Source organism: Schistocerca cancellata, chromosome 2, assembly GCF_023864275.1.
Source record: "Schistocerca cancellata isolate TAMUIC-IGC-003103 chromosome 2, iqSchCanc2.1, whole genome shotgun sequence".
In the NCBI taxonomy this organism is placed as follows: Eukaryota; Metazoa; Arthropoda; class Insecta; order Orthoptera; family Acrididae; genus Schistocerca; species Schistocerca cancellata.
The window spans coordinates 1,087,999,426-1,088,020,691 of record NC_064627.1 but is presented as its reverse complement, the minus strand read 5'-3'; the positions used below and the strand labels follow the sequence as shown (position 1 = coordinate 1,088,020,691).

Sequence of the window (21,266 nt, the reverse complement as noted above, 5' to 3'; positions counted from 1 at the left end):
AAGTGTTCATTACTTTAGACAAATTATTGCCAACATGTTAAAGGCTAAAGTCAACTATATTATTAGCTGGACGTTATGTGTTTACAACTATCTCAATGAACACTACTGTCTAAGATATTTATTGATGTTAGAAAGAATACTGTGGCCATGAATACGAAGTCCTACCACAAAAAGAAACTACTGGAATGTTGAATATGTTTTAAATAACAAACTATATGAACTTCCTTCTGCTGCAAATATTAAGTACAATTTCAAACATCTCTTCATTTAACATCATAAAGACTGATGACAGTGAATACATCCCTGATTTTCTTAATGTATGAATAATAGATGATAAAAGGAAATTTCATTAAGTATTGCTCCTTTTAGTGAATAAATTCCTTTAAAATGACATGAAAGTTAGATAGAATAATGTTCCTTGGAGAGATCCACATTTTACAATAAAAGTTAAATTAATAATAATTGAGACACAAAAAATGCGTCATTGGCATGTGCTATTTAAATGTAACATATTTTATTCTGAATGGGGACAGAATTTATTTTGCAAGGTATAAATCTGACAATTAAAACTTCTGAATTATTTGCAGTTTAGGCCACTGGTATAATTCATGACTAAATCTCAACTACAATTCATGAATGAGATGACTTTTAATACTGTTAATAATGTGGAGGGAAACGCCTTTGCTATCGCTCATGTAACTGCTTCACATTTGCATGAGATGCGAAGATTGATACCCCCATAACTTCGGCCCTTGTATAGAATCATATAATTATGTTATACTGCTTTGATGGCAATATAACTGATTCAGGCTGTATATAGACAAAGGGAATGTCAATGATAAAACCATAATGTAACAGTTTTTTTGTGACACCACACAATCAAACTACTCAAATTAACCACAGTACATAATGTTAGCTATTTTAGAAACAAACGTTTTCTATTTTTGTAGGAGATATTGTGTAATGATTTTGCAGTACTCTGACAGCTTAATGAACACTTGTTTATGAAGAATTTTCTGTGTAAATTATTCTTTCCAAAATAGATTCATTTTAAGACAAGCAGTTAATCTAAAGCTCTTTTGAAACCAAGAATTTTTATAAACACATGAACAGAAACCCTAGAAATATGGAAGGAGGAAGCAAGGCAGCCAATAACCCTTCAATAAATGAGAGCCCACACTGACACGAAAACTTGATAAGAGTAGAAAACTGAAGTATGACATTAAAGTAAGAGCACTCAACAAACTATTCAAAAAGTATTAAATTTTATTTTATTGAATTTGCTGCACCTCTTATTACTCCACTGTCAGGACTCTTCTTTCCTCTGTGTTTTAAATTTCATTACTTCCTTGTTCAGCTCCACATAGCTTATCTCCTTCCTACCTCTTTCTGTCTCTACTATTTGCATTCTTTACAATTTCTTCCATGGTTTGTTGTGCTTTCTTCTCATCAGAACTGTGATGACAACCTGTTAGAATTTTCACAGTTTTGACAGTATTCATTACACTTCAGGTAGCTGGGTGAAACGTTTCAGAGTAAAACCTCAGATACCATTTCTATATTTGTTGACATTTTTGGCTCTTAGTGTCCAAAAATCATTTCCTCTTCCTTGTGTCTGAGCTACAAACATCTTCGACATGTTTAATTCTTACTTTGCATAATGAATTAAATATGTATGAAAGACAAAGATTCAAAAGGTTTGATATTTCTTTCTGTTTTGGTGTTTTCGTCAGTTATAATCCATATTTGCCAGTTTGAATGATATTTGTTAGTCCTTTCCTTCCCAAAAGACATATTCCATCACATTTTAGCTTAATGGAAACAATAATTTAGTGTTTCTATTTTAAAGTTGTATTTGAATCACATCATTTGAATGGTGTCATGCATTATTGAATATTTAAGTAGCCAACTGGAAAACTAAATGGAACACCAAGTTATACATTTGGCGCTTCATCGCTGCCAATGTACTCCTATTGAGCTGATATGGGTCTAGGATAACGAGACGTGGCTGCTTTTTAACTTGCTGATGTGGAGCAAGTAACACTTGATGTTCTGGAAAAGTTACTCAGCATGACTGGGTGATGTGCATAAGACATGTAGAAGTCGATTTTTTGGCCATGACCTAAGAGACAGTATAGGGTGACTTATTACTGTACATCTGTCCGAAACAAGCGACAGAGAACCTGTAGGCACAGAACCAGAGTGTATTCTAGTTTAGGCAAGTGAAGGCTATGTAAAGAGCTTAGCTGATTTAAATTTTTATTTTTACTTTAGTTAAGGCGGGCACAGTGCGAATGAGTGTTCCCATCAGATGTGTGACAAACCTATCACAAGGTTTGGAAGTTAGCCTACTGGTCAGTAATTGTGGCATGTAAGTAAATAGGGGGTCAAGCGCCAAAGAAGGAAAATTTGAGTTACTGGTGAAATTCCGCTGTGAAAGCTGAGACCAATAACATATATTCTGAAACAAGCGCGAGAACAGTGGGAAACAGTGTTTACAGTGGTCTAAAGATAACACTCATGTCAAAGACCAACATCGATGTTCAAATCAAGAGTCATGCACCAGCTCTTTGTTAATGTCTTCGCTTGCACTTGTCTGAATTGCTGAAAAAATGAAGTAGCTCTGTGCTTTGTTTGCAGAAAAGGGCAATGCTGAAATAATTACATCTAAATAATACAGAATATTGCAAAATGGAAACGAAAACTGCACCAAAATGGAGGAAGGGAGGAGAAGTTAGTGCATGAAGTGATAGGAAGGAACCGTGCAGTGAAGGAAAGGAATATGATCAAAAAGGTAATATTGTGGTTCAGCTAAAGAGGCTCCCAAACACCAGGTAGACCTTGACTGTCGTTTTAAAGTTTATTATACACCTTGGAAATGTAAGTAATGTTAAAGTATTTTAATGCATTTAATTTAATACAGGAACGACTTTCGTTTAGACAACAATGATCGTTCTTATTATGAGATTACAGTTAACTACTTGCATGGAACCATTTACTTACCTAACAGCAAAGGTTTACTTTGCACAAACATGAACAGAAGTTTATGGTGATTTTACATGCATTGAGAAACCAAAGAGGCTAATTGTGTGTGAAATTCCGAAAGCTTTTATAAGCTTCATCGCTGGTTACGCAAGAAAAAGCTGCTGAAAAATAAGAATTTCCCGGGCTTCAAAATCATGTTTGAAGAGACTGTTGAATGGATACATGTACTGTACGTTTGGTCAAATATCAATCTAGTTGAACAGCTCAAGGAGTAGGAGCCTGAAGCCTTCTGATGTGGAGCTGGAAACACTACTTTCTTAACCCCAACTGGCTAAAGAAAAGAGAGGGGATTTAGCTAAAATGGATCCATTTGTAAAAGAGCAGAATAAGTAGTTTCATGAGATCATTGTGAAATGAGAGAAAGTGTATATGATGATACTTGTATCGTTGACTATGTTAAAATTATTGCCCATAGAAAGTTTCATTTTCTTAAAATTTTGTACAATTTTGTTCTTAAACCTACTAGCTACCATAAAAACACATATATGATGTGAAACCTGTATAATGTTTGTGCGTATCTCGCGATCCCCAACTTTTGTACTGCTTTTGTACAACGGCTACACACATTTTGTTGATTATCTCCGAATCAGACTTTTGGCGCTTGACCCAACATTTGCTTACATGTGACAATTATCATTTAAAATAAAATTTTCGGTTCTGCGGATTTTTCTAGAAACTTGTTTCGAACTTATTCACATTCATATTTCAACTGACTTGACTGCATTGCCTTTGCCTTATACTTCAAAATTTTTCTCTCTTTTTTTATGCTTTGAGTGCTGGATCTTGTCGTGACTGGAAGTGCTTTGCATATTTATGAAACCTAACAAAGCATATGTACCACATTACGTAAAGCATTTGCATGGGCAAAAATGAAGAAGATTAAACATCAGTTATGGCTAATACAGTAGCAGGCCTTTTGTGCTTCCAAAAATAATATCTGTGTTTTTGGAGAATCTATCTCGCTGTAAGTTTTTCCTTGGGTAACATGAATGTAAGTCAGTCAGTTACAATTTAACCAACATATGACAAAAACTTTATATTATGTTTTTATGACATATTTTATATCTTTTGTATATTTCTTAACTACTGTAGGTAAAAAGCAACCTTCTGTAAGATTCTTAATTTTTTCAACTTGATTTCATGAGGCATTATGATGTTTTTCCTGGTTGAAGTAAAAAGTAATGTTTTATCAGAATTGTAACGTGAGATTGTTTGTTGCAATAACCAAGCAAGTTTCGTCGTTTATAAGTACATCAATTGGAGCATTTTATCAAGTTCTTTTCCCTATCTTTGTTAGTGTTATTAGACGAGAACCTGAAAATTTTAGGAACCCCAACCTGACTGTATAGAGATGGAATGACCTTCACCCGCCAATTTTCGTGTCAGCAACTATAGTAAGCCTTCATCGATGCACAGACCTGTTTTGTATGTTTAGTTCTTTTTCCTCTTCAAATCACAGATATAGGTTTGATACATGGAACACTTACTACCACTATTCACATAATACCAAATAGCACATAATATTTTACTTACAAATAACAAGTTACACCATTATCTCATTTCACTAACACTTCTAAAACTTTCTTTGTACTACAACACCTTTTTTAAATTTGCGAAATCAAGAGTTTCAGTATAACTTCGTAATTCTTGCAGGTAAGAAACATCGCACATTCTTTTGATGGCTCTCATACATCAGTGTCAAAATATGGGTGATTTCTTATTTATCTAACAAGATCTCCACGTTGTAGATTTTAAACAGAAGTCGGTTTCTTTATTGAAAATTGGAATAATGGTAATCATGAGTAGCTGACATTAATTGGTGAAGTGAGCTGAGAATTCATGAGTAGGCTTTGCTGGAGTTTCAACATGAGAATTTGAAGCAGTTTAGTTGATGAGCCACAGAATTCTTGTTGTGTAGATGAAATGTGGACAACCCACAGTGAAACTGAGTAGGCCTATTCTCAGAATAAATGTCTTTAGTTATCAATAAATCAATGCAGACAGCATTTGGTCATGACTTTGAAACACTATGATAACGTGCATTTCATATGGAAATAATACACAAATCATGATTGTAAAAATACATTAAAATTTTCTACAGGGAGCTATTATTTAAAAAAACGCTGGCTATTAAAATAAGCCTTCTTTTCAAAAATAGCTTTCTTTTTTTAAGCCTTATCTTTCCTGCAAATTAATTACTCTACCAATTACTCATGACTGTATAGAGTGATTACTGCATTATTAAGTTTTAATCATTAAACAGAAAGTGGTTTCCACCTGTACTACAGGAGACAAGCTTGCTTATTGTATTTCAATATCACAGTTTTAGATACCCTTTGCTTGAAGCACCAACACTGGATATCTGGAAACATTTTTCTGTGTGTCAGAGAAATACTGTTCTTTTTGTTATATTAATGAAATCTCCTCTATAAATACTACTTAAGTTATAGTACAGCTTCAACTAATTCTTTTAATCGAAATACAACAATAACAAATAAACGAGACACTTATGTCACATGCTTTCCACTCATTAATCCATTCCAGGCACACAAACTTTACAGTTCTATGGATTGCAGAAATATTAAGTATAATTTATTTACTTCTGCTGTGAACACCATAGTACCTGTGATACTTAAAAAATGAAGCAAACAGGTTATAAAATCATATAAGACTAAAAAAGGCAATATCATGAAACATATTTGACATGTAATAACCTCTCATATAAAATCTGAAGTTATCTCTGTGATTGGTGCTGACACAGAACTGCAGAAGGCGTGCAAACCACTAGTGTGTCTGAAGTGGATCACCTGTGTGTCAAAACGTTTGTAGTGTAGGTTGATATTTCTGTTAAAGAACTGAAACAAAATGTGTGAAGTCCCATAGACGAAACAACACTTCATTGTAGCTAAGTACTTTACATGTGGTACTTGCTACTATTGATGATAATGATGATGTCTTCCACACTGCACATTAAATGTTGCTTCAGGAACATATGTGATGATTAGCTCAGTATGGATGACATTATACTCATGAAGAATAATATTATTTTACTCTCTTTTATCCACTGTCAAAACACACCATAGTTCATTTTACTATCACAAATTCCACTTAAACATAAAAAATCGTCTTTACTTATTAAGAAGTGACTGAAAGATTTACTGAGAGAATTTACCTGCTCTGTTATTTTATTTGTAATTATTCAGATTTACTTGACAAATGGCATAGACTGTTAACAAAAGAAATTTTCTGATGAACTGTAGGAACACGTTTTTTTATATATGATAACATTATAATGCAGTATTGTTACATCCAATACAAGTTAAAGTGGTTAACAGTTCAATTTTAAAATCGCTGGCTCCATAGATATATGAAAACAAAGTGAGACTGATGAGAGGAAGAGAAGGTTGACGATGATGAACAGATATCTTATGGTAATTTAGTAAATAGGAAGAAACATTACCTACAAACTGGGATATAGATATCGATCTACAGGATGAAAACCATTAGACCAATAATTTCTGACTGGAAAACGAGGAGTGAGATGTAGCAGAGCTACCTGTAGTAACCTCCACCACACACCATAAAGTGGCCAGGAGAATACAAATACATGTGTATAAAAAGAAAGCAACACATGTAGATAAACTGAATATCTGACACATCACATTTTGTTTTAACTTATTATCTGATGAAAGAGGGTGAACATAAAACTTCTGAAAAATAAATAGCTACAGAAATGTACAATTTAAGATGAAGAAAATTAAGCAAAGGAACTATTGGAGGATGAACAGAAGTAATAAGCTAAGGAAAAAATGGAAGTATAAATTAAGCAGACATAATTAGAATCCTCTATTATAGAGCGAAAACCAGAAAAAGATGTTTCAGCACATGATGCAGATAGTTGCTTATACAGATGGAAGAGAAACTGGAGTTAGAGGGGAGAAAAGTGAAATAACTGAATGTAAATGCTGCTAGACAACTGAAGATGGTGTAAGCACCAAATGAATTAAATATGCAGATGCAGTCCTTCCACATAACTACTATTGTGTTGATTGTAACTTGAATTTTTGTGTCCAGCTTCGAAATGTTAAGAAGAAATCAGCTGAAGAAATATGTTGGCAGATGAAAGAATCTTAATTTCGAAGATAACACTTGATACATAATGAGAAAGTTCAATGGGAGAGAATAAATGAAACAGTGAAAACAGTATTACAATTGCTTGTGCAATAACTGAGGATGAAAGCGCTACTGCCTTGTGATGGAAGATTTTAGAAAAGTTTACTTCATTTAGTAGGCCAGGTACTATAATTACACTGTATATTAACACAACTCTAGCATCTTAAGTTCACAAATAACTGCTTCCAGCATCATAACAGATTTGTTTTTGATTCAAAATCCAGTACTAAAGATGGATATAAACAACACCGCATATATATTAGTTTGGGGTCTATCATGGTAACCATATGTCTCACAGGATAAAAAGAGATTGAGTGCAAAGCTAGAAATTCCAAATGAATTCTTGTAGTCATATAGAGATAAAAACACACTCTCAAACACACACACATGCACACAGACACAGACACACACACAGACACACACACACACACACACACACACACACACACACACACACACACACACACACATGTCTACTCTCTCTCTCTCTCTCTCTCTCTCTCTCTCACTCACTCACACGCTCTCTCATTCCCAGTTTCTCTAATTTAGATGTCTTAGAGCTTTTTACAAAAAAACTGTTGTTTCTCTGTTGTTTTCCTTGTTTAATTGTTTTCTACTTCTGTAACATATCTCACTTTCTTTATATGAAGAGGCTGTCACTTTATTAGCTTTTATTTTAGAATTAGATATCTCCCTCAACTTTTATAAATCTGGATCCAATTTACTTTACATTATGTGTTACATTAACAACGAATAATACTTAAACATTTCTAGCATGTGCCTACATTTAGTAGAAAGGGAGACATAATGATATGCATCATAATTATTTTTTCTTCTGCAGCAAAATTGCTCTTGTATTCCTTAGTTGGCTCCATTTTTAACTTGTGAGTCACATAAAAAAGTCTATGGGAAGTGAAATATTTGATAAACAACCTCTTACAGATGACTGAACGGCACGGTTATATGATTTCTGGGACAATATAAACCAAAAAATTTCTAATTTCTGTTATAAATGGGAGAAATCATTTTTTTAAACAGTAATTATTGAAATTTTAGTCTTCACTTGTGCAAACATTCTGGTAAAATTGTTTCCTGACTATTATAAAATGAACTTATATTGAAGTAAATCTTCCCTGATGCTGTTTCGTCTATGGGATTTAGACTGATAAGGAGGTTTTCAATATATATGAGCATTAGTCATTAAAAATAAAACTAGATGTAAAAATTTTATACAAGTAAATTACTCACTCGAATATCTATCTCTAAAATTCAAAAGTCTTTCTTTAATCTATTTTGTAACTAATCTTTTTCTTTTTTCTCTGCCTTGGATTTTTCTTTCTTCTTTTCTGCCTTTGCTGCCTTCTTGCTTTCCTTTGCTTCAGCCTTAGCTTCCTTTTTATTTTCTTTCTTTTCTGTCTTTTCCTTCTTTTCAGCTTTAGCTTCTTTTTTCTCCTCTTTCTTATCTGCTTTCTTCTCCAGCTTTGCTTCTTTTTTCTCTGCCTTCTTATTCATCTTTTCTTCCTTCTTCTTGTTTTCCAAATTTTCTTCATTGTCTTTTCGGTCTTCTTTTTTCCTTTCATCTTTCCACTTTTCACTTCTCCTTTTGTCCTCCTTATTGGCAGGTTTCAGAGGTGAACGGAAATAACTAGACTTTGAGGTTCTATTCACAGGTGTAGTCTCCAACTGAGTGACAATTTTTTGTGCGCATCTGGAAATAGAACGAATGGAAGTGGAATTAGTGACTGAATTAACAAATCTTTCAGAACCAACTGAAATAATAATTATGTAATTGGATCTGTATACAATAAAGAATGTGACATAACTTTGTATATGTGAGTGCACAGGATACACACTATCTCGCACAGTGGCTGAAAATATATACAGATATAGAAGTGAAACAAAGAAGAGATTATCTTGTTTCACTTCTATATCTGTATATATTTTCAGCCACTGTGCGAGAGGGCTGTTGGTGAAGTACCACAAGTTAGAGTTTAAACATAACTACAGATATATATAAGCTGGCCATTTCTACATTTACATCTACATATATACTGCGGCCAATCTCAAGCAAATTACTGATTTCTTGATTTGGTGAGTAGTTCCTGTGTCTCCTTAACTGATATCTTTGGCTGCTAAACGATGAAGGATGAGTTGGTTGTTTTCAGAAATTGTACAGTAATGTTTCAATTATACCTCATAATTAAAATATTTCAAGTACATGCAATGTGAGTTTTTATTCAGGTAAAAGTTTTCAAATTCATTTGGAGTGAAAGCATATTTTTAAAATGGTAAATTTTACACGACATTTTATTCTTAAATATTCGTCAGTGGGTACTTAACGTTGTTTACTTTCAAACTGAGTGCACTTAATGGGGGTTAGCATTGACTTACCATTCTTTACTTGCTGGATAAATTAACGAAACATTATAGCGAAATCTCTAAGGAAAACCAATTTAAAAGGTCAGTTTTTTACAGTTTGCAATAACAAAATATAACAGGTTCAAAAATTAATCTTTGATTCAATACAAGATAAAAATTAATTTTAGCAAACATATTACTCAACAGTGATCAAGATGGCCATAAATATTTCTATCTTCACTCTGTCATGTAAACTAACAAAATCTGGTAAGATACATCATTTAACATAGTGTTGCCAACTCAGTGGATTTTCCACTAAAACTGGTGGCTTCTCCCCCCCTTTAGTGGCGACATATTGCTTCTAGAGGCTGGTGGATTTTTATTAATTCAGTTACAGATACTGAAAATGCGATCTCTCAGCCACTAAGCTATTTATATGTTTCGAAATATGTTATTTCTACTTCATTTGATTTCAGGAGTATTTAACTTCTACTGTGAAGACCACAATCATTCATTACAATGTGACATCAAACAAACCATCACACTCGACAGACTACATGCGGGATTCCCTGCAGAATGGGCATCATTTAGTAGCACCTAGCTATAGTTAATTTGACGAGCTTCGAATAACCACTGAGCGCTTTTTGGTTCATGCAGGGTGCACACATCAGATGTGCAGAAAACGTAACTCTATTGTTGTCGTTCGTGGTGTGCAATATACAATTGTGGTTCTCAGTGTGTGATATTATTTCACGACTACATACGTGTACAACTATACATAAACTACAATATATGCAAAAGTTTCGGGATTTTTGGCTTCAAGATCCCAAAGATTGTCTTTAAATTATTTAAAGTAGTATGGGTCAGGTAGTGAAGTACAAATTTTGTGGTACAGTTTTAAGGAGTCACTACGAAGATCCTCTCATGGGATGTCAAAGAAGTATGTACAAAATAAAAAGGTAAGCAACTTTTTTTTTAAACTGGTTTTTATTCATTGATCGGTTTTACATCTTCCACCACTATTTGGCTAAGTAAATTGTTGCACATTGTAACTATGCAGCCTAAAAGTGCTTTTACATCACAGCCCATTGGGAATGAAAAAAGAAAGAAGCAAGACTTGCATTATTCACAACCATGCTTATTAGTAATGTGAAATCGACCATTTGGGAGAGATATTAAGACAATCATGAAAAAGATATCGAATAAGTTCAGCTGCACCGAAATAAGTGCACCTCAGTTATAAAAAGCGTGTTACCACTGCATTTCACTGATGTTCTAAAACAAGATTGCAAAGATCAACCATTTAGCTTATTAATTGATGAATCCACTGATATTGTTGGATGTAAGTACTTGGGATTGATTATAGTTTATTACAACAAATTACACCAAAAAATAATATCTATATACCATTACTGCGGTGAACTGCACCAGTGTAATACTGATGCTATAGTCTCTGCTATAAAGAAGACACTTCAATGATTCAATTTGCAACTTGAAAATTTAATGAGCATTGGTACACATAATGCCTCTGTCGTGGTTGGAGTAAATGGAGTATTTACGAAATTGAAAGAAGAGGTACCACACCTGATTTTAGTATGTTGCTTGTGCCATTCCTTGCAACTGGCTGTTTCAGCTACTGCAGAAGAATTTTTACCGAGAAATTTGGAGTTTTAACTAAAGAGACATACGATTGGTTTAGTCTCTCCTCTTCCAGACAATCTCTTTATAAGGAGCTATACAAAACACAAAACCATCAACGATGGACAGAAACCGTTAAAAATAGTTCGAGCGTGCCAGATAAGGTGGTTATCAATAGAATCTGTGGTATGAAGAATGTACAAGCAATGCTCAGAGCTAAAAGCACATTTTTCTGTAGGTAAAGTGCTCAAAAGGTTTCATATGGCAGAGTTATTGCACGCTATGTATGCGAACAAGATTAATTATGCATATATTTCATTTTTATATCAAATATTAATGAAATAAACAGAGTCAATAAAATGTTCGAGTCGAAAGATATAGATCACACCAAACTCTTTGATGAGTTGACCAACCTGATAGATATGCTTGTCAACAAAGTTACGTTACCTGCAAATAAAGTTAATGTTTTTACTCAAAATATTCGTTATTTCTTCGATCGAAGATGTAATCTGGGTTCCGCTTTGAAAAGCAATTGCTTGAAATGAGAGGAAAAGGATTTCCATAGGAAGACGAAGAAATGTTGTGTAATCGGTGCATAACATTTATATTAAGTCTGAATGAAGAAATAAAAAACAAGTTACCTGAAAATTTGACGTTTATGAAAAAATTTGCAGAATAAGTGTTGAACAAGCACTTAATCACAGCAAAGAAAATATAATTGATATAATGGATGAGTTCAATAAAAGTGTAGAATTTATAGCAAGAGTGGATAATCAGTGACAACAAATTCATCTGTTGAACTGGAACAAGACCAAAGATACAAAACATTTTGGAATGAAGTATTGCATTTCAAGCATGCTCAGGGGGAATCCAGATTTGAGGAATTAGCGACTTTTGCGATTATTCTCTTAATACTGCCTCATTCCAATGCCAGAGTTAAGAGATTATTTAGCAGTATAAATGTAATAAAAACCAAGCAGAGGAATAGAATGAGGTTAAATCTTTAACTGCTATATTAAGAATACGCTGTGAGTTGAGAATGGAAGGAAAATGCTGCAATGAATATGAAATTCCATTACACGTTGTAAAACAAATCGGTACCAAAGAATCATATCAATCTGAAATCGATGATGATGATGATGATGATGATGATGCAGACAAAAATGATTCATGTGAAGAAGACGAATTCGTTTATATAATTAGTTGTTGTGATAGAACTTTTTGTATATTCCTGACCTTGACTTCCTGATTTATGTATTGTATGTTCATTTAATGATTGTGAATATTTTACTGCTTAATAATAAAGGAAACTAGTTACTAATGTACTTGTCCTTTTCTTTCATAATAATGAAAAAAATTTAGTGGACATTTTTTAGCGATTATGACCGTAGGAGCATTTCGTTAATGGTTTTCTGGTGGTTTTTGCACTTGAAACTGGTGAGGAGCTCACTTTAACTGTTAGCAACTTAACATTGTTTACTTCCTTAAATAATTTTTCATATTTTTAGGCTTAACAATAATATTAGGGGAGCCACTTGCGTTCTGGAACATATTCAGGATTTTTATCTAAGCCGTGGTTTCCACATCATCTTTACATTAGTTCAAATCGCGACTGAAAAGTATTTTCCTAGCACAGAATCGCATGCATTACTACCAGTGGCGACGACGTTTGTCGCACTTAAATCTAAATCAACATCATAATCTATACTCTGGAAAGCACCGTGAAGTACATGGCAGAGGGTATGTCCCACTGCAGCAATCATTAAGGTTTCCTCCTGTACCTGTTGAGTGAGTATGTGATGTTATTACAGTTATTACAATACAGAGTCAAATTTACAAAGAACTTTGTGTATGATCCCACTTCTCAGTACAACATAGCAGCCCACTGGCCAGGATGCATGCACTGATTTGAAGGGCGTCATAAAGTAATATGGGGCAATCTGGCTGTAACTGTTGGTAACTGCTCCTTGATATCATGGATACTGCCACTGGAACGCAGCTGACGTCCGAGCTGGTACCACAGATATTCTCTCTATGGCAGATCTGAAGACCTTGCTGGCCTTGGGAGTTCCTCAGTGTTGTATTATCAAATATTATCATTAGGTTATTAAAAATCAAGGAACATGCACATAATGTCAAAAATCACCACTTAGACAATAGGCTTAAACCAATACAGACTGTAGTGAAACGACAGACAGGACAACCAGCTGTATAATAGGATAACATCGTTACTGAACTAAATGAAAGGACTTCAAATGATGAATCACAGATAACAAATGTATTTAATAATCATTTCTTTTATATAATAATAACACAGGGACAAGCAGTTCATGAGAAAAATCAGAGCAGTATGTTGAAAATGTAACTTCCATAAAATTCAGTCATTTGAATGTATCACCAACTTCTACTTCTGAAATTAAGAAAATTACACATTCTCTCAAAGATAAAAGCTCATCTGGTTTTTCCCACATAATGAGCCAAGTCTTATCAGAAATATATAACGTATCCAAAGAGACTCAATTATGCAGTTGTTAAACATCTCTTTAAGAAAAATGATAGGAGAGATCTCAGTAACTACCAAGCATTTCTTTAATAGAGGTAATAACAGTGATGTCAGTAACCACCGACCCGTTTCACTGCTAAATTCACACTTGAAAATGATGGAGAAGGTAATGTATTGTGGAATAGTATCGCACCTTAGCAACAATAGTATCATTAGCAAATCACAGTTTGTGTTTCAGGAGGGTTGCTCTACTGAGAATGCCACTTACATGTTCACACACCTGATTTTACAAACATTATATAACAACATGGCACCAGTTGGTATTTTTTGCCATCTCTCTAATTCATTTGACTGTGTGAATCACAATATACTCCTAGAAAAATTGACGTTTTGTGGAACCAATGGTATTGCCAGCCAATAGATAATGGTATAACTCACAAAAAAATGCAGAAAATTGTACTTAGTCCTGGGGTATAATTCTGATGGGGGATAAATCACGTATAGGGTAATTAATCAAAGCATACATGCATAAATGGAAGAAATGGTAAACAAGGTTCTTAAATGTATCATTGACTGATTTACTGCGAATGGTTTCACCCTCGATTCTACAAACACATAACAAATTCAGTTCTGCACATCTAGAGGTACTATACCAATGATAAGTGTAACATAAGGCGGGGAAAATAGGGTCAAAACTTCAAAATTTGTAGGAGTCCATGCTGATGAGAAATCAAATTGGAAGAAACACATTTTTAACTCCTAAAAGAACTTAGTTCACCCACATTTGCACTGAGAATAATTGCAAGTCTTGGGAAGAGGCAAATCAATAAGCTGACATATTTTGCATATTTTCATTCAGTAATGTTATATAGAATAATGTTTTATATGAATCATTAAGAAATAAAGTCTTCACTACATAAAAACGTGCTGTATGAATAATATGTGGTGCTCACTCATGATCATCTTGTAGACATCTGTTTAAGGACTTGGGCATTCTGACTACTAGTTCACTACCCGTGAAGGTCGTTGTAAGTAATCCACTGCTGTTCAAAAGAAACAGTGATGCACATAAATGCAGTACCAGAAGGAAAAATGACATTCATCACTCCACATTAAGGCTGTCTTTAGCACAAAACGGGGTGGACAATGCTGCAACAAAAATTTCTCATCACTTATCCAGTGATGTCTCACAGACAGAAAAGAAAAATTTGGTAACGAACTGAGAACTGCTTCTGTTCTGTAGAAGAATTTCTATTACTCAAATGTATAAAAAGGTGGTAAGTAGTAATTACAAGGAATTACTAACTCAATCTCCAGATCTTTTTTTCTTTTTTAAAAAAGGCCTTAGAAATGTCCAGAATGTGAACATATGTACAAATTTACGATATGAATGGAAAATAACTCATTCCACATCACTACGATCTATTGTGCAAAATGATCCATGGATCATGTAACTAACTAACTAACAGGATGACATTTCACAGAGGCACATGCCGCGTGTGGACGAGCATTGTCTTGTTTCAGAATGTCTCGACGATTTTATCACATGAAAGGTAAGACAAGAGGACGCAGGATGCCCATGATGTAACGTCCTCCCTCACCACCAGCCATGATCCGAAGTCATATCCGATTGCTCCGCACATCATAATGGCAGGAGCTACAATTGTGTGTCTCCCCAGAATATTGAAAAAAAAAATTAGCCCTTCTCAGGTTGCTGTCATATTTGCTGACGCGTTCTCGGTTCCCGCGCCCGGGTTCCCAGGTTCGATTCCCGGTGGGGTCAGGGATTTTCTCTGCCTCGTGATGACTGGGTATTGTGTGATGTCCTTAGGTTAGTTAGGTTTAAGAAGTTCCAAGTTCTAGGAGACTGATGACCATAGATGTTGAGTCCCATAGTGCTCAGAGCCATTTGAACCATTTGCTGACGATGGTCCTCCAGGGTAGTTAGTAACGCTTACGTACGATGTCCATTGTATCTCTTTTATGTAAATGGGATGGTTCCTACGAATACTATAATATTTGTCTTATAATGTTCTTTGGCTCAACACTTCTGGGAGTAATTATTCTTATTTCGATAAAATTATTTTACAGGAATTAATGTGTGAATGTATCATTAAAACTATATTCTTTCGTAATGCATATGTGTTAGAATCTTTTATGTATCACTGCTCCGCGCATAGCGAGCGTAGGATTGTATGAAACGTAAAAGCTGGAGCTAAGTATCTCCACAATGGGAAGCTTTAGGCAGGAGTGTAAAAGACGGTTTGGCGCAAAGCAGCGCAAGAGGTCTCTGTGGCAGAGAGAATCAGTGTCGAGCATCCAGCAAGCTAATGGCCTGAGTCCTTAATGAGGCAGAAACTTTAGCTAGAGCAGATTAATTATGCCTCGGACGTGGATGGATATTGGTTATTATATCATGGTATTTATTGGTTTGCTCCGAATCGTGAAATTCCGGCACCAAGAGAATTTCACATTAAGAGCCCTGGTCATACCAAACATCTTTATTCGTTGCCTACAAAAGATCACAATAGCCATTGCATGGACCAATAATTTGCTGAATATTTAAATAATAACTGTACCATTCATAACTTCGTGTCAAGAACATCGATCTCTCATTAATCAATTACCTGGACAGGTTCGTATTCCTAGTGCGCAAGTATTCCGAGTGTTATCCATTCTAATGAACTGCAGAATCATTGTTGTTGTTGTGGTCTTCAGTCCTGAGACTGGTTTGATGCAGCTCTCCATGCTACTCTATCCTGTGCAAGCTTCTTCATCTCCCAGTACCTACTGCAGCCTACATCCTTCTGAATCTGCTTAGTGTATTCATCTCTAGGTCTCCCCCTACGATTTTTACCCTCCACGCTGCCCTCCAATACTAAATTGGTGATCCCTCGATATCTCAGAACATGTCCTACCAACCGATCCCTTCTTCTAGTCAAGTTGTGCCACAAGCTCCTCTTCTCCCCAATTCTATTCAATTCCTCCTGATTAGTTATGTGATCTATCCATCTAATCTTCAACATTCTTCTGTAGCACCACATTTCGAAAGCTTCTATTCTCTTCTTGTCTAAACTATTTATCGTCCACGTTTCACTTCCATACATGGCTACACTCCATACAAATACTCCCAGAAACGTCTTCGTTCCACTTAAATCTATACTCGATGTTCAATTTCTCTCTTCAGAGATTCTTTCCTTGCCATTACCAGTCTACATTTTATATCCTCTCTACTTCGACCATCATCAGTTATTTTGCTCCCCAAATAGCAAAACTCCTTTACTACATTAGGTGTCTCATTTCCTAATCTAATTCCCTCAGCATCACCCGACTTAATTCGACTACATTCGATTATCCTCGTTTTGCTTTTGTTGATGTTCATCTTATACCCTCCTTTCTAGACACTGTCCATTCCGTTCAACAGCTCTTTCAAGTCCTTTCCGTCTCTAACAGAATTACAATGTCATCGGCGAACCTCAAAATTTAAATTTTCTCTCCATGGATTTCAATACCTACTCCGAATTTTTCTTTTGTTTCCTTTATTGCTTGCTCAATATACAGATTGAATAACATCGGGGACAGGCTACAACCCTGTCCCACTCCCTTCCCAACCACTGCTTCCCTTTCATACCCCTCGACTCTTATAATTGCCGTCTGCTTTCTATATAAGTTTTAAAGAGCCTTTCGCTCCCTGTATTTTACCCCTGCCACCTTTAGAATTTGAAATAGAGTATTCCAGTCAACATTGTCAAAAGCTTTCTCTAAGTCTGCAAATGCTAGAAACGTAGGTTTGCCTTTCCTTAATCTTTCTTCTAAAATAAGTCGTAGGGTCAGTATTGCCTCACGTGTTCCAACATTTCTATGGAACCCAATCTGATCTTCCCCGAGGTCGGCTTCTATCAGTTTTTCCATTCGTCTGTAAAGAATTCGCGTTAGTATTTTGCAGCTGTGACTTATTAAACTGATATTTCGGTAATTTTCACATCTGTCAACACCTGCTTTCTTTGGGATTGGAATTATTATATTCTTCTTGAAGTCTGAGGGTATTTCGCCTCTCTCATACATCTTGCTCACCAGATGGTAGAGTTTTGTCAGGACTGGCTCTCCCAAGGCTATCAGTAGTTCTAATGGAATGTTGTCTAGTCCCGGGGCCTTGTTTCGACTCATGTCTTTCAGTGCTCTGTCAAACTCTTCACGCAGTGTCATATCTCCCATTTTATCTTCATCTACATCCTCTTCCATTTCCATAATATTGTCCTCAAGTACATCGCCCTTGTATAGACCCTCTATATACTCCTTCCACCTTTCTGCTTTCCCTTCTTTGCTTAGAACTGGGTTTCCATCAAAGCTCTTGATATGCATGCAAGTGGTTCTCCTTTCTCCAAAGGTCTCTTTAATTTTCCTGTAGGCAGTATCTATCTTACCCCTAGTGAGATAAGCCTCTACATCCTTACATTTGTCCTCTAGCCATCCCTGCTTAGCCATTTTGCACTTCCTGTTGATATCATTTTTGAGACATTTGTATTCCTTTTTGCCTGCTTCATTTACTGCATTTTTATATTTCTCCTTTCATCAATTAAATTCAATATTTCTTCTGTTACCAAAGGGTTTCTACTAGCCCTCATCTTTTTACCTATTTGATCCTCTGCTGCCTTCACTATTTCATCCCTCAAAGCTACCCATTCTACTTCTTCTGTATTTCTTTCCCCCATTCCTGTCAATTGTTCCCTTATGCTCTCCCTGAAACTATGTACAACTTCTGGTTTAGCCAGTTTATCCAGGTCCCATCTCCTTAAATTCCCACCTTTTTGCAGTTTCTTCAGTTTTAATCTACAGTTCATAACCAATAGATTGTGATCAGAGTCCACATCTGCCTCTGGAAATGTCTTACAATTTAAAACCTGGTTCCTAAATCTCTGTCTTACCATTATATAAAATATCTGATACCTTTTAGTATCTCCAGGGTATACAACCTTCTTTCATCATTCTTGAACCAAGTGTTAGCTATGATTGAGTTATGCTCTGCGCAAAATTCTACCAGGCGGCTTCCTCTTTCATTTCTTAGCCCGAAGCCATATTCACCTTCTATGTTTCCTTCTCTCCCTTTTCCTACTCTCGAATTCCAGTCACCCATGACTATTAAATTTGCGTCTCCCTGTACTACCTGAATAAATTCTTTTATCTCATCATACATTTTATCAATTTCTTCGTCATCTGCAGAGCTAGTTGGCATACGAACGTGTACTACTGTAGTAGTCGTGAGCCTCGCGTCTATCTTGGCCACAATAATGCGTTCACTATGCTGTTTGTAGTAGATTAGCCGTATTCCTATTTCCTTATTCATTATTAAACCTACTCCAGCATTACCAATATTTGATTTTGTATTTATAACCCTGTATTCACCTGACCAAAAGTCTTGTTCCTCCTGCCACCGAACTTCACTAATTCCCACTATATCTAACTTTAACCTATCGATTTCCCTTTTTAAATTTTCTAGCCTATATGCCCGATTAAGAGATCTGATATTCCACTCTCCGATCCGTAGAACGCCAGTTTTCTTTCTCCTGATAACGACGTCCTCTTGAATAGTTCCCGCCCGGAGATCCGAATGGAGGACTATTTTACCTCCGGAATATTTTATCCAAGAGGACGCCATCATCATTTAATCATACAGTAAAGATGCATGCCCTCAGGAAAAATTGCAGCTGTAGTTTCCCCTTACTTTCAGCCGTTCGCAGTACCAGAACAGCAAGGCCATTTTGGTTGTGTTACAAGGCCAGATCAGTCAATCATCCAGACTGTTGCCCCTGCAACTACTGAAAAGGCTGCTGTCCCTCTTCAGGAATCACACGTTTTTCTGGCCTCTCGACAGATACCCCTCCGTTGTGGTTCACCTATGTTACGACTATCTGTATCGTTGAGGCACGCAAGCCTCCCCACCAACGGCAAGGTCCATGGTTCATTGGGGGGGGGGGGGGAGGGGCAGAATCATTACTGTTCCGTTTATTAACTTTCGTGGAGTAATAATTTTCTCAAGTATTTAGTGATCTGTATGAAATGCTCGACGTAGTCACTAAAGTGAATAGTTAAAGTATTTCAAAAGAATGAGTGCAAGAAAAAAGGCTTCACTGAAGTAACCATTTTTAAATCTTATTAAAGATTTGCTCAAAACTAAAAGCAATAAAATAGGAATCTGATTAGAAAAACCAAGTACAGGCCATAACAGTGCAAAAGCCTACATAATTCTTATTTAGTATACAGGCTTGTAATAATGCTTTTTTCGTGTATTTATGTTTGCGTGGGCATAATTACGGCGCCTTGTTACAAGTGTTAGCCCAAAAAGAAGTCAATAAACAGAACAGACTGATCAGGTCCCCCATCTTATGGTGAGCTAGTAGTTTAGTAAACTTTGCAGTGAGAAGGTCAGAAGTTATTCTAGAAAATTTGTACAGTTAACGTCATAACTGGAAACAACTGTAACAGATTCAGGGTCCCCATACATTCCACATGCTCTGTATAACACAAAAGCTTACATGGTTCCCATGAAAATCAATAGTGTTCATTTTGGTTAAAATAACGAACTGGCAACCGTTTCAATATCACTATTTTTCAATAGTAAAATATTACAGCTACCTCATATCAATTATATCAGTGCTTCTCTCTTATTAAGTAGTACTTCGTAATGACAATTATCTTTCACACTTTAAAACAGGCAGTGTAGGTTAGCGGGAGACAGTTTGTTGCCAATACATTTAAAACTTTTATCTGTGTTGTTTGATGATGTTTGGCTTGTGGGTCGCTCAACTGCATCATCTGCTACCCAATCTTTACACAGCCCAATCTAGCCACTTTCACGAATGATGAGGATATGATAAGGACAACACAAATACCCATTCCCCAGACAGAGAAAATTCCCAACCCGGACGGGAATCGAACCCGTGACCCCGCGATCCAAAGTCACTAGACCACTAGCCACAAGACCACGAGCTGCGGAATGGTTAGCTACTTCACCAATAGATGCTAGAGTGTGCTGTTGTTTCCGTGGCCGATTAAAAAAAAAACAAATTTCAATTTCAAGTAAAGTTTAAAACAATTATTAGATTACTTTAACAATGTAAGAAAAGACAGATTACTACTTACCCTGAAGGAGACACTTTAAGTTGCAAGCAGGCATTCCAGCCCGAGATGCTGGAGTTGGCCGTCATGTGTGCATTAGGTGTGCATGCTTATGTGTATGAATGGTATGTGTTTCACTTTTGCTAACGAACGCTGTGGCCCAAAACTTTTAATTGTGCCCGTCTGCAACTTAACGTGTCTTCTTTAGCGTAAGTGGCAATCTGTCTTTTTCTACATTGTTGATATTCCTACCTGGAGTATCTGTTGTTTGTTAGATTACTATGTTAGCCGTATATTTACGTGAAATTACCTTCCGTAACTGGGCTGTCGGTTGGAACCTTGATGCCTGTCCTCATGTTCGCTTGCAGTCCCAGACTGGGCCATTGTGACGTCAGAGCGCTACACACATGTAGAAATCTTGCAATTAGACCAG

The 21,266-nt window shown here is 35.8% G+C and overlaps 1 protein-coding gene across 1 annotated transcript in view; it reads right to left on the bottom strand.

Moving 5' to 3' along the window:
• Positions 1-484: 484 nt before the first annotated feature.
• The window catches only part of LOC126163095 (fl(2)d-associated complex component-like), a 563,925-nt gene continuing 543,143 nt past the window's right edge, over positions 485-21,266 (bottom strand). The window contains exon 6 of the mRNA XM_049920012.1: positions 485-8,926. Within this exon, the coding sequence (XP_049775969.1) occupies positions 8,518-8,926 (409 nt within the window). The 3' untranslated portion in view covers positions 485-8,517. The remainder of the gene's footprint in view (positions 8,927-21,266) is intronic.